The sequence below is a fragment of the Myotis davidii genome, unplaced genomic scaffold, assembly GCF_000327345.1.
Source record: "Myotis davidii unplaced genomic scaffold, ASM32734v1 scaffold77, whole genome shotgun sequence".
NCBI lineage: Eukaryota > Metazoa > Chordata > Mammalia > Chiroptera > Vespertilionidae > Myotis > Myotis davidii.
Genome location: NW_006289713.1, coordinates 3,314,092 through 3,328,948, shown reverse-complemented (window position 1 = coordinate 3,328,948; position 14,857 = coordinate 3,314,092). Strand labels below are relative to the sequence as shown.

The window sequence follows — 14,857 nt, the reverse complement described above, 5'->3', positions numbered from 1 at the left end:
CAAACCAGGCCTCTCCCATGCGCGATGGAACTCTTGAATGCCACCTCCTCATGGTGCTGTGAGCACAGAAAGACCCGAAAACGACTTAGGCCCTGGAACACGGCAGGGACTGAGCTGAACAAGAGACAGGGTGGACCCTCCCTGCCTCTGCCAGCTCCCGGGGGCTCCGGGCATCCTTGGCTTGTGGCTACGTCACGCAGGCTCGGCCTTTTTCCTCACGGCCTTCTCCTTGTGCAACCGCTTCCACCTCCTATAAGGATACTCGTTGGATTTAGAGCCCGCCCCAATCTAGGATGGTCTCATCTTAACTTTTACCTTGATTACATCTGAGTATTTTCCAAATAAAGGCACATTCGCAGGTTCCAGTGGACATGTGTTTTGGGGGTCACCATTCAGCCCAGGACAGTAGGCACTGTGAAATGTGGGTGCCTCAGAAAGGTCCCTAGGAAAGGCTACTAGGAAAGTTTCTGGCCCTTTCTGAGTCTCCGTTATATCATCTGTAAAATGGTCGAGGAACACTTAGGCCTGGAAAGACTCACTCTGTGAGGAGGGGCCAGCCCATCAGCCGCTGCCGACAGACACATGCCAGGAGTCAGGTGGCTGGCTCTCCACTCTCCACTGATGAGGGTCACCTGGCCCATGGGTTTTTAGTGCCCGACTCCCCTGGCTCTGGGGGTGGGTGCGGCACAGGCATGCACCTCCCAGGAGGGCTTCAGACAACAGCAAAGGCGCCAATGGGATCGGAGGCACCAGGTTGCCTCCTGGCCACTGACGCTGAGGGAGCAAGTTGAACTCTTGGTCAGATGCAGATGTTAGCTTGGGAACTGTTTCTGATCCAGGCCTGTGGCTTTACCTGGGAGGGTCTGTGTGCCTGTGTCCCCATCCTGCTGAGCACTCGCTGCCCAGGTCCCATTGGGCCAAAGGTCCCAGGGGTGCTACGTGACTCAATGTCACCACTGCCCAGTGGTCAGCAGGTTCCTGGTGGGGCAAAGGGGTGAGGGGAGCTCATGGGGGCCCCAGGCCTCCAACGGAGCCTATGCCTTCCATGAGGGTGACAGCCTCAGTCACCCTGAAACAGGACAGGGTGACAGCATGTGAGGTTTGCAAAGGGACCTGTGAAAGGGAGGTTCCGTAACACCTGTCATTTAGCGAATTGAAGCCTGCACTTCAAAGCTGCACCGATTTCCTGTGGCAAACACTGCGGGGGCGGGGGGGGGTGTGTGTGTGTGGTGGTGGCCTGTCTCAGGGTCCATCTTACCCTGGACACTGAGTTCTGTCCCGGAGCTTATTTGTCCCAGCTCTGCAGGTATGCTCAGGACTTGAATCTCCCGCTGACGTGGGAGATGAGCCCGGGATCCACAAGCTCCCCTCACCCTGCCCACGAGGCCATGGTCTTGTGACCAGAACAGGCTCCAGAGTAGTTGGCACCTCATCCCTTGAACTGCCTGCACATGATCTGTCTTGGAGGCCTGGTCCCAGGACTGTTTGGTCACAGGGTGGTCAGCAGGCCTGGCCCAGCACTGCCTGGCCCCAGGTGATCAGCAGACCAGGTGTGTGGTGCAGTGCTTGGAGCCAGCTCAGGACAGGGCACCCTTCAAGAGCACCTCAGGAGAGCTCCCCTGTGCTCCCTCCGGTGCTCTCTCTGGAATGTGCATTCCTTTGCACCTGCAGAGTCCTGCTTATCCCAGGGCCTTGCCCACATACTTCTGTGGGGAGGGAGGGTGAGCATCTGTCCTCTAATCAGGGAAACTGGGGGTCGGGCCTCCTGCCCAGGGGTGTGGGAACCTGCTGGCATGCAGTTGGTCTGGGATCATGAGGACAGTCCCTGTGAATGCCCAGCCAGGAGACGGGCCTCACATCCCCAGGATGCTACAGGTGCCCCTAGAGTCTGGAGGAGCTGCCCAGGGCTGCTCCTGTTGGCCTAGATCTCCAATAGTTTACATATCCTACCCCCAATTCCCCAACAGGTTGCTGCTGTGTCAGACTCTTATAACTACTTCTGTACCATTAAAGGTCTTTAATGATAAAGGGTCCTTGCAAGTATGCAAGCTTGCCTTGAGTTTAAAATTTTCTCAGTTACTGGCCTCATTTTCCTATTAGGATATACTTTTATACCTCCTGTTTATTATTCACATTAGATATTTCTTTTCCCATATTCTGGGATACAGATTTTGGTGCAATTGTGAAAGGTGGCTCCCGCCTCAAAGACGATCCTGAATGCATGTGCTGGAGGCACTGCTGCACGGGCATGGCTGTCACACTTGCTAAGGATAAAATTCAAGGCTTGAAATACAGCCTGGGGCTTTCAGGCATGGACTGAATGTTTTCAGCCCCGAGGCCTGGGTGCTTCAATGTTTTCATCAAGGGATTATCAGCTCAGTTCTGACAGGTAAAAGCGGACATCTCCCTGAGCCAGTCATGCTGGGGACTAGACTTCCTGCTGTGCGATGGTATTTCCCAGGACTTACAGAGCGATTTTGCAGCCTCTAAAACCCCAGGTAAATAAATACTACTCCTAGCTGCTCTGGCCAATGCAGATGGCAGCAGCTCACTGGGCTGTACCTGGGGTCTCAGCCAGGCCTCTCCCAACCAGCCCATGATGCTTCCATTCCTAGGACAGGTGTGGCTGGGGTAACCTGCCGGGACCTCCCTCAGTTGTCAACGGCCTCACTCCCAAAGCCCGTGGAGGAAAGCACACGTCCAGCACCTCCAGTCCCTACAACTTGAGCTTGGCCAGCAGACCTCCCACTTCTCTCCTGGCATGGGGTGGGGTGGCGTGGGTGGGGGGAGGGCTGGCAAAGCTCAGCCAAGGACTCAGCTAGTTGGGACCCCAATCAACCTGCTACAAGTTCCCGAGCTGCCCTCTGCCCTGTCACCTCACTGTTTCCCGCCTCGCACGGGCACAGTGTACCGCACTGAGGACCAGGGACGGAGGGAATGATCTGAGAGTGAGCTGCTGCCCCGAGGCAGAGCTCCGGGTTTGCTCAGCCTGTCTCTGCTGGATCTGGCCCAAACCAGAGACCCACAGCTCTACAGGCACCTGACCAATTGCTGGCTGAGCACGCTGCCCCTCTCACTGGGCGCCACGGAGAGGGCGCCAGGTCTGCTGGCTCCACTGGCACTGGGTCCGGCCCCCATGGGGCTGGCACAGCCAGGAGCTCAGGGATGATGGCTCAGGAGTAGCGGCTCTGCCTGCTCTCGCCTTCGGGCCTGAGAACTGCCTGCCTGTTTCCAGGGGAGCAAGAAGCAAGTGAGGCAATCAAACCGCCATTTAATGATGCGCATTAGCAGCTGCTCTATGTCCAGTGGCCCCCGCAGGAGAGACCAGAGATGGCACCTTCTCAGGGGGAGGGCAGACTCTGGACTCTATACAGCAGTTTTCAACTGCCCACCCACGCCAGCAACCAGGGCACATGCCGTGACGTGTGGAGACATTAGGCACTGCCATGCTGAGACCCGACTCAAGATGATGCTGGGCAGATGCCCGGCCCATGTGCCACCACTCCCCAAGCCAGAGCAGATCCACTAACTGTTCCCAGTCCTCTTTCTCATGGACCCAAACTGGGGCGCAATCTTTGCTTCAACACAGAGCTCCAGGCACAGGCAGACACAGATGAATGACTCACAGTCCCCCCACTTGAGCTCCAGCCTCACGGCCCCCCTCCTGCTGTTGACTGGGAAGGCAGGACAGGAGCAGTTCAGGACCTCCCGCAGGGACCAGGGGCATAGGGGTATGGGAACCCCAGGACCCCACAGTATGATGCTGATGGCTCCTGTCACACTACAGAGTGCCCTGTGCCACCACCTCTTTTCTGGGGGCTCTTCTGCAACCTCAAAGCTGCCTCTAACTTGCATTCCCCACCCTGGAGGCCCTTGCACCTCAGTTTGCCTTCCTCATCCTAAAATGCAGCCATTAACAGCAACTCCCGGGAGGGCCACCAGGAATGAGAAAACTAACAGCCAGATACAGGGCCCTTTGGCAAGTTGCAATGTCACAGACTGTGCTGGGAACCAGAGTAATAGGGGTGGGAGCTTTCAAAAGGCCCTGGGGAACTGATTTTAGAGAAAACCAGCCATGGTTTTCTGTCACGCAGACATGGGAACCATCATTGACCCAGGAATGGGGAGGAAATCTCCCACGCTCAGAGAAGCTTCCTCAATAGAAGAAGCCTGGGAGGGCACCCATCATGCGCATGTAGGGACAGGACCAGGATCCGTCCTTCCTCCACTACCCAGTTCCCGAAGCAGAGGACAATCCCTGCATCCCTGAGGCCTCCCCTGGCCTCTGTGCCCTGGGGAAGGCCTGGTCAAAATATCAGCAGGGCTCTGCCTGGCCCCAGACCTGAGAAACACACACATGGCTGCTCACATCTCCGATCTGGGGATGCATGTCCAGAGCCTCAGGGCCGACCAGGCCGGCCCCCACCCAGTGCTTCCCCTCCTGTGACAGCCTGAGGAGGGTGGGGCTCAGCCAGCCAATGGGCACCCCTCCCAGGACCCCCGACTATGAAGAAGTCATTCCTCTAACTGGGGGAGCACTCACCACTGGAACCTTCGGCCTTCGGTCCCACTTTTACCCTCTGGGCCCCATGTGATGGGCATTTACATCATGGAGTTGCTGAGCAGAATTCATGGCCCCTAGAACCCCAGAATGTTACTGATCGGGAAAAGGCTCTGTGCAAATGTAATTAAGGTAAGAATTTCAAGATGAGATCATGGATTAGGGTGAGCCCGAAATCCCATGAAAGTGTCATTAAAAGACAGGAAAAAGGAGACACAGGAAGAGGCCACGTGAGGATGAAGGCAGAGGTGAGGGATGATGCCACAAGCCAAGGAACCACCGGAAGCTGGAAGAGACCAAGGAGGACCCTCCTCTACAGGTTTCAGGGGGAGCACAGCCCCACCGGAGACGTCTGGCCTCCAGAACTGTGGGAGGGAAATGTGTGCCTGAGCCCCCCGGTTTGTGTCATTTGCTACAGCAACGCCAAGCTCTCTGCAGAGACCAACCAGGCCTTGCTCCATTCGGGTCAGACCTCCTGGTTTCTACGCTGTGCCTCACGGTCACCGTCGGGATGTGGTGGAACAGCCATGGCCCTGGATTCTGCTTCGCAATCACAGGCCAAGCGAGCAGGTGCTTGGCCTCAGGGTCACGCTCTGTAAAGTGGGCTGACCACACCGGGGGCTGTGGCGCCCGAGTCCCATCTGGTTAGACAGCTGTGTGCCCTCAGAAGGCTCAGGGAGAAAGCACAGATACCCGCACCCTTGGGGGGCCACGCCCCCTGGCCGGCTCACTGGAGCTCCCCGTTTTCCCATCTGTCTCCCCACCCTGGGCTGAGTGACTGGGTCCCGTGCCTGCTCTACTTTGGCTCAGCCTGACGTCTGGGAGCAGTGGATCTGGGTTTGGGGCGGCCGAGGGGAGGACAGCTCATTCGCCGAGGCCACCGCCCATCCGTGGTGCAGTCTTTTAAACACTTGGTGGAGCCAGCTGCTTGGCCTCAGGATCAGCTTCAAGCTTCAAATCCCAATGGGAAAGAACCCTCTTCTGAGGGTCCTGGAGACGCCTGAGAACCGTGCTAGCAAAGGGCTTTGTGGCTGCACCCCCATTCTTGCCGCAGCTCTGGCCCTCACTGCTCTGTCCGTGCAGCTGACCGCCGAGGGCGCAGTGAGCTGAGGGTGGCAGTGGGAAACAGCCCAACTTCCAGGCCTTTGATTTCATCCCAGAGGGCGGCACACAAAGCATGTGACTGCAAATCTGTTATGATTCGGGATGCCAAATTAGCACGGGCCGTGCAGGCCCCATGGAAGGAGTCAGTTAAAAATTATCAAAGAACACCCACAGGAAAAGCAACCAACCCTCCCTCTATCGTGGCTTCACGGCCACAAGTGCTCTCACGGAGGCAGGAGGTGGTGGTGGGGCTCCCATATCTACCATCTGACCTCCACTGTGGGCATTTCAGAGGGGCAGCCTGGCCCATGGTGGGGAGGGGCCTTGAGGCACCATCCCTGTCTCCTGGGGCACAGGGACTGGCACAGAGAACAGAACCCCAGCCCTTCGCCCCACCGCTGTTACAGTGTCCACGGTCTCAGAGTGACCTTGATCCCCGATGGATTCTGTCACTGGTGGGACCCGGGAGCACTTGCTATGCGATCTCCTCTCTGCAAGGGAGGACAGCCCTTCACTGGCCACTGAGGTGCCTCGAAACATTTCGTAACAGCAAGAGATGGTGCCAGGTGTGCTGGGGGCTGCTGTTGCTAGTGTTGTCATTTCAGATTAAGAAACTGAGGCTCCAGTAAACAAAGGGACCTGCCCAAGGGGGGGTGTCCCCAGACCCTCCCAGCCTGGCCTCTTTGCGCGGGCCTTTCCCACCACCTGCCCTGTGAAGCCCCACACCGCGCTCTTGGGTGGGACAGAGGGGGCCTTCTCCAGAGGGAGCTCACATCCCTGCACACGGTTCCCACCAATACGGGCCACGTGGGGTTGCTGACACTGCTGTGGGACTGGACAGGCCACCACTTCTCTGAGCCCCGACCCAATAACCTAAGATCCAAATGCAAACTGTAAAATGACTCAAAGACCAGTCTCTAGCCCTGGGAGCACGCTGTCATTCACAGGCCTGCCTGGGCCTTCCCTACTGCAAGGCTGCTCCCAGCCAGCAGCATCTCCTGTGCTTCCTCGGATCTAAGTGCCTCCATTCCTGGTGCTAACCACACCAGGTCTCCCAGCCCTTGGGGACAATGTCCTAGTGGCTGGGCGAGCTCCTGTGAGCTGCCGGGGAGGCTGGAGGGCCAGGCCCTGGTGAAGAAGACAGGTCTCCTCCCGTCACTTCCTAGCAGAGGGCATCCTGCTCAGACACAACGTGGGAGGGGAAGGCGGCGTTTCTGTGGAACCTTTTATCTGCACAATTATGCAATCTGTTGTGTAACTGCTCAAGGAGACACGAGTTGTTCTCCCACCGGATGCCACAGCTTGAGCAAACCCACAAGGGCCCCATTGTGTGTCCTCCAGAAGGGACCTGGGCATGAGGGGTGAGCCTTCCGCACTCCACTCTCACCCTCCAGCCTTGGAAAAACTGCTCCGCTTTGGGAATGGCCTGATCTCAGGGCTGTGGACCTTGTAGGGTGTCATCGGTAAGAGGCTGACAGACAAAAGAAAAAGGGCAAAAGCAGGTGGAGGCGGCTGGCAGGTATGTCCTGAGCTGAAAAGTGCCCGCTGCCTACCCTGTCCACCTGCTTCTCTCTGTGGCCTTCCCATTCCAAGCCCCTCCCACGCACACTTCCTGCTCCAGCTGCTCCAGCCCGTGGACCTGAAATGCCCACCTGAGCTGTTTCCCCTTCTGAAAAGGCTGGGAGTGAATCCAGACACCTTAGATGGCGCACACAGGCCCAGGCCCGGTGGCTTAACCAGCACCATGGGGTCCCAACTCTAGCCACAGGGGTAGTCCGAGCTCCTCCCACATCCAAGATCTCAGCCCCGGGCCAAAGAGCAGTCTCTTTGTTACACTCTGTGCCTTCATCCGCCACACTCTCCGGAGAGCCTCCTCTCCATCCCCATCAGCCCGCCTGCCGCTTTCCTGCTCTCGTGTGTCTGATGTCCTTGAGCAGAGTGAGCTTTGAATGGTTGGGCCGTGTCCTCATTGGGTCTCTGCACAGAGCCACACACAGAAGGTTCTGGTGAAGAAGGTGGGCAGGACGGCTCACGGGTCTATGGCCATGAGGAAACAAGGCCAACAGAGGCCTGAGACTACCAAACAGTCAGCTGGACTTGAACCTGGGTGGGCTGGGCCCCATGCATGAGCCCCTTCTGCAGCTCCGGGCCCACATGGGTGCCAGGCAGGCCAAGGAGGAAGACTGCTTTATTGCTGAGGGGAGTGAGGAGAGAGTGCCTAGGCCAGTCGGCCAGGTCGGCCAGACAACAGGTCGCACTCTTCAGGTGCAGGGTGGCCAGCAGCCAATCTGAGCCCAGGGAGCCGAGTCCCTCCCTGCCAGAATGATTCAGCCCTCCTCCCATCAGCACGGGGATTGGGTCACTGCCCGAGGGGGAAACAGAGTCAGACAAATGTGGGAGAAAGGGGTCACCAGTTTCAACAATGTGTCCTCTGGAAAGGAAGGCATTCCTCTGGGAACAAAGTAAATCTCTTCAAGGAAAACAGGACAGGAATTTTGCAGACCTTGCACTGTATCCCGAGTTCAGAAAGGAACTGCTTCGGGCGCGTGGTGGCGGGTGGATGTTTACAACAGCAACAGAATTATAAACACATTATGTATTCAGGCTGAACAAAAGCTCTTTGCTCTCTCCACTGAAATTTGTTTTTACAAAAGTCAGGTTCCCCCCACATTCCTCCTCTGTCTGTATTTAATCATTCATACCAGCCAAGTAAATGCCTTCACAAGCAAGGCTTCTATCAAATGACCCATCTCCTCGCTGGACAAAGTGGTGGGTGCAGGATGGATTTTTCTTCCACACATCAGTCCTAACCACTCTCCAGGACGCTGGGGAGTTACTCAGCCCTGGCCAGGGTCCTTGAGACCCCCAAAATTAGAGGGTAAGAAATGTCTTTAGGAAGATGCCGGAACCTGAAGCCCCAGGAGGGCTCTCACAGGGGGAGCGCCCAGAGCAGCAGCAGCAGATTCTGGCTCATCCCAGCTCTGCCTGGTGAGCTCACCCACAGGTTGTCCTAAGGACTTCCTGGGAGGCTGGACATCAATGGTCAGACGCATGCTCCCTAGAGGTCCGGCTTCTGAAGCAGTGACCTGCAAACCATAGAATGACTGCGAACCAGGTGGAATTTTCCCTTCAAGGATGATAACGATTGTAGCTATGGGAGCTGGTTCTTACTAGGTACCAGGTGCCATGCTAAAGGCTTCGCATATATTAACGTATTTAATAAAGATGGTCTACCTGAATGAGCTGGATTCTTGCTTCGACTTTACTAGGTCAGCATATACTAGAACTGTGAGCTTCTCTCTACCCCGAGAGAGGACGAGTAAGGGGTAATGTGGCAGCCACTGCAGCTCCACGTGCACCCAATTCTCCTGAATCATGAGCATGCAATTTGCACATGGTCTCTGGACCCTGGATTCCTGTGCAGTGCAGTGCCCCATGTGGCCAGTAGGGGGGAGGAAAGTCCAGAACTACAAGGATGGGTTTCTGGGTGTCACAGGCAGAAGCCCTGAGAACACAGATAACGGGGCCTTTAAGGGTTTTCCAGTCATACAATTCACAGCTAGCCAGCTTCAAAGTGTGAGAGAGGATGGGCTATGACAAGACGACAGCCACTGCCCACCCCAGAGAAACCGGTAAGTAATTCTGTTCACCAAGACACAGGAATGCTCCTGACAGTACTTCCCATAGTCCTGAGCTGAAACATCCTTGCCCATAGAGTGATAAGCAAGTCATAGCATGTTTTTGAGGAATGAGGCCCAATAGTGAGAGATGCACTGCCACCAAACGCCACGGCATGGGCAACCCACACGTGATGGAACAAAGTGCTGATCACAGGGGAGAGGTCAGCTTGGTGGATGCTGGTGGGTGGGGGCATCCAAGGGCACGAGGGCCCTACTGGGAACTAGGCAGTTCTACATCCTCCCTGGGGAGGCAGCTACAGCTTACCTGTCGGGCACCTGCAGTCTGTGTAGCTTCCTGTGTGATCTACCTCAAGAGACAAAACTAGCAGTAGCTCCTCTCTGCCACACTCACAATGTGCTAGGCACCCATGACACTATCCTAACCCTCCCCACCCCCGACTGTGGATAGGAGAGTGGGGTTCAGAGGACGGTGAATTGGTTTCTCCCTGCCGCTCTGGGACAGATTTAACTTGTTGGGTTATGCTCAGTCTCTCTAACTCAATGTCAGTGCCCCTCCTGGGATGGTGTGACCCAGCTCACAGTGCCCAATTCAAATGATCCCCTTCATGCCATGTGCCAGACCTGAGGGTTGGGGGCATTCAGAGCAGTGGACCACGCCCCCCCCACGCCCCCTTCGCCCCTTCGCCACCATTTAAGGGTGAGGGTGCAGAGCAGGGGATGTGTCGGAGAACCTGGTGGGTCCGGGGGCACTCAGAGCGGGGGACCCCTCCACCCTGGCACAGCAGAGCCTCACAGGACCGCTGTGAGGCCCAGAGGCCACACTCACCCTTTCCGATCTGGATGAAGCCCAGCAGGATGATCAAGGCCAGTGCCAGGAGTTTGGCGGCAGCGAAGGCGTCCTGGACCCGGGTGGCAGCCTTCACGCTGTAACAGTTCACGGCCGTGAGCAGCACTGTGGAGACAGGGCAGAGTGAGTCCTACTGGACAGACAGTCAGCACTCGAGACGGGCAGGCCGAGCAGGAACCCAGACCCTTTGGTGAGGTCTCACCCTCTGGGACTTGTTTGGATGGACAGCTCTCCAGGCTCAAGGTCAAAGGTTGAGAACTACAGGCTCTTGAGATGTGGTCCCAGGTGCCCCTGGGCTATCCCAAAGGATTTTTAAAAATGAATTTCAATGTCCTAAGGAACTGACAATCAAAGCAACTACCTTTCCTCCTCTCCCCCACCTTCCACACACCTGAGTCAAGCCTTGAGTTGGGCACTATCTTGAATGCAGGTAAATAGCAAACCTGCCATTTGGAGGGGGACTGCATTCACTTTTCTCCACCCGCTCAACATTTAGCATAATTCATCAGGTTCACTCACAGTCTACTAAACTTCTTAAAGGTGGGAAACCCTTTTTTTCAGAGAAAATCTTCTAGAATGCCAGAGTTAACAGGTGAGGTATCCTATCACACAAATCCCATGTGACAAGCCAAATGGTGGACCATGAGGGCAATTCTGACACCTGAAATGGGGGTGCCACAGCCCTGGGGTCAGCAAGCAGCCTAGCTGGTACAGGAAACAACACAGGAGCTTTAGCTCTACTGTGGTTTTAACAGAGTACCTTGAAACCTCAGTGGGGACAGAGGCTGAGACAGGGCAGCAGCTAAGCCAGGCTCAAGAAATGTGCCTGAAGCAGGGGCTCCCTGGGCGCCTGTAAGACCCCGGCCCTGCGCCGAGGGAGAGGTGGAGGCTGAGATGATACGCAAGCTCAGGAGCTGACACTAAGTGTTTAGGGATCTCGAGAGCTGGCTGTTAGCACAGCCACTCCGCAAACTTACAATGAATCAAAATTATCAAATTTAAAACAAAGGAAATGAACACTCAAGACGGATCCCTTCCCATTTCTAACTCATCTACGCTCTTCGGTCTCTATGCTGCTGAGGTGCCACACTCTCAGGTGAGCATGTCACGCTCTCATCCCAGGTCCCCGCACACAAGTGCTAGAAACCAGCCACCTGGGGAGCATCTACACTAGGCACTGGCAGGGGCACAGACGGGGGCCTTTTCTCCTTGGAGGGCTGGTCATTAAACATTAACCAGCGTGGCCAGGGCCTATGGGAAGGGCCTCTCTCCCCCGTTCCCCGCATACTCGTCCCCTCCTCAGAAGGCTTCGGTAAGGTAAGAAAGGCTGGAAAGGCCTTTTGCTCATCCTGTCTTTTCCAGACAGAACCAACCCGGGGCAGGGGACTCCAGGTGGCATCTTTCCCCAGCTAGAGTAATTACAGGTCGCTTTACTATTTGAGGATTAGGCCCCAAAGAGATAAATCCACGCTAATTAACTGGATGAGACCCACCAGTTCAGGTAGAAGGAAAACAGGCCATCTTCCCAGTGTGCTCTGGATAGGATTAAGGCCTCACTGCTCTGCCTGCCTTTTCTCTTGGAAATTAACTGAGCTTAATAGCAACCCCTCCCCCTCGTTTTTCCTTCCCTGCTCTAAACCCTGGCTGATGCAATGGCTGACAGAGACTGTATGTTATGTTTAGGCTAAAAATGTTTTGAAAGTATTTGCTTTAGGCTGCTATTCCTAATCTGAAATACTCAGAAGACCCCCTGTACCGGGTTTGACAGCCGAGAGTTGTTACACCTGGACCGGGTGTGGCGTTACTGGTGGGGACCCTGGTGGGGCCCCCTGGCTCCTGGGTTGTGGTTCCTCACCTGTCAGGCTCATAGTGCGATGAGGTGCCTTGGGGTGGTGGGAGTTTAAATAGGGCCATGACAATGTGGGGCTCGTGACAAAAGTGTCTATGACACAGTGCCGAAGCCACCTCTTGCAGCAGGAGCGGAAAGGCTCCGAGGAGAGGGCTGATGGGTGCGTGAGGCAAACAGCACCCGTGGCCTTTACTGTGTGGCTCTGGGGTGGACACATGCTCAGTCCTGGCCCTCAGGAACAACGGGGAGAGAGCTGTCCTGTGTTAAGCATGCATGTCAGCACTGCCATTCCAAGCACAGAAGAGGAAACAGAGGTTCATAGAAACCCCCTGTCCAAGGTGGTATGGGGAGACCCAGGACTGAGACCCGGGTCTCTGGGGCCCACAAGACTGACAGTGTGGGTGGGGAGAGAAGGGTAATCCCCTTTTTCTGGGCTTCCAGTCTAGTGTTCTAGGGTCCAACCTGCCCCGTGGCTGGGATCCAGGATAGAGGGGCCTTGGAGGGCAAGCCCAGGTTCTTATCTGTTCCTTCTTGCCCCCGGAGCCCCAAGGCTTTCCTGAGACGGCCTGCCATTTCCTTATGTGAGAGACAATCCTGAACTAAGTGCCTCAGGCTCTTCCTCCCAAAGCGGACACAGCCTTCCGGCCGCTGGCTGCAGCAAGAGGCTGGCAGATTGCATCACTCCTCCACTCACGCTGGGGAAGCCGGGCTGACGTAGACGGGGAAGGTGTGGCCAAGCCCTCTGCAACCTGAGGTGGCTCTTCCGCTGCCGCCAGCCCCCAGACAAGCTGGTCCTCTCTTCCTCTCTTCCCAGCGGGCACTTGGACCTGGTTCCAGAAACCAGAGCAGCACTGCCACACCAAGTGCAGCCAGCTGGGCTGTCACCTCTGCTCGACTCACCCCATTTGGGGTCTCTCCACTCGGTGGTGAGCAGGGGCAGCTCTGCATTTCACAGATGAAGGCTCTGAAGCTACCCCTGAGCCCCCAGCCCGTGGGCTGTTATACTGTGGTGGTCACTGACACTGAGGGGGCCTTAGTTGTCACTAGGGTGGGACAGAGGTCCCTCCTCTCACACCCCAAAGCCCCTCCATTGGTACCAAAGGGCACACACCAGTCCATTCCAGATCCAACCCAGCTGTTCCCGGCCAAAATGTGCTGAGCCCTGCCCAGCAGGTGTCAGAGCCCCTCTGCACTGAAGCTCTCCCCACAAATGCAGTACCAGCTCAGGACATTAAAAATGTCCAGATTGTGAGCAGGCAACCTCAATCTGGAAGGGGAAGGGACCGGATCACGGAACAAAGGGAACTTTATAATATTTGTTTCTTTGTAAAAAGAACCAAAACACATGATGAAATTTTACTTTTCATTGACTTTGGCTGATGAGTAAACAAGTACTTTATTGTTCTCATAGTGTTCCTTTGTAAAATTTCCTAAATGAAATATAATCTTAGGTAAATAGGCGAATCTACCAGGACTCAGTGTCTTTAACAAAAGTAGCCCCCGGAGGAGCCGATGGCTGGATTGCAGCCCAGCTTCCCTGCTTTAAACTCCACCACCTGGACAAGATGCCTGGCTCCTCTGAGCCTTAGTTTCCACACCTGCAGGATGGGGGCTCATGGCCACACTGGAAGGTTCCGGGTGTGCAGAGCGGCAAGATGGGTTTGCTGCTGTTGTCACCATGAATACTAACTCGCAGCCCCTCCAGGAAGGGGGATTAGGAGAAAGTACTTGTGCTGCAGTGAGGGAGAGAATGGGATACACCAGGGCACAGGCCACCAACCCCTGATTCTAGTAAAGGTGGGTGGCTATCAGGAGGGCACTGTGGCTAGAAGCCAGCCCTCTCCAGGGCTCTCTGAGCTAGCACCCCCAGATAAACATGGCTGGCTCCTGACAGCTGGGGCAAAGGAGATAAAGCCCAAGGCCCCTTGGCGAGAAGACAGGTCTGGGCTGTATGCGCTGGCTCATTCCAATCCTCCTCCGGTCTGTCCCTTCCTGTCCTGCTGTAACATAACCCACCTAGCGGGCCACAGGGGCACCCAGCTCCAGCTCAGCAAAGGGCGGAATCCTAGGGCTGTGCTGTAGTCACCATTCCTCTGCTGAGGGGCTCCTGCCCTCCTCCTCCTGTGGTGGCTCTGCTCCTACCCCCATCCTCATGTCGGGGATGCCTCAAAGGCTGGAAGTGCTGCCCAGTGAAGGAAGACCCCTCGGCTGGGCCTCCTGCTCTCACCCCCTGGCCTCAGCAGTGAGGTCCAACTCCAGTGCTGGCCTGTTTGGGTGGTTCGGTTCTGATCAGTCATCTGCAGACCGCAGGGCAGCACATCCCCCAAGGACCACAAGAGCCGAGGACACTGGCTGGGCACAAGCTCGATGACACAGTGGCTCCTCCCCTCGATCTGTTATTTCTTGGGACACTGTTGGATAACGCCTCTGGAACTCTCCCTGACCCTGAGCAGGATGTATTCTGGGGGGTCTCCACCCACCAGTCTGACTTGAGATACTCCACTCTCTCTGCTTCCCCATCGGGGTGGTGCTTTCTACACAGGTTTTAGGGTCCTTGATAAAAAGGGCCAATCCTTGGGGCAAAGGCAGTCTGAGACCTATGAGCAGTGCTTCTCACACAGGTGGGGCCCGGCTGTCGGAAACTGCCCGGGAGGGGCTGAGTTGCCAGGCCAACAAGTATCATTTGACCCAGAGCTCTCACATGGGCCCTGAGATAAAAAGGAAGTGGCCAGCAGGCTGTGCCAGTTCCAGGAAGCTGGTCCAGCCTGGTCTCCTGGGCTTACCCAGGTCAGCAGCTGGCACCAGGCCAGAGAACAGTGCCCACTGACCACTGTGGCTGAGGCTGGTCTGAGACC

The 14,857-nt window shown here is 56.1% G+C and overlaps 1 protein-coding gene across 1 annotated transcript in view; it reads right to left on the bottom strand.

Annotated features, from left to right (window-relative positions):
* The window catches only part of SLC7A5 (solute carrier family 7 (amino acid transporter light chain, L system), member 5), a 52,438-nt gene that overhangs the window by 11,355 nt on the left and 26,226 nt on the right, over positions 1–14,857 (bottom strand). The window contains exon 6 of the mRNA XM_006762280.2: positions 10,133–10,258. Coding sequence (XP_006762343.1) covers positions 10,133–10,258 — 126 coding nt within the window. The remainder of the gene's footprint in view (positions 1–10,132; positions 10,259–14,857) is intronic.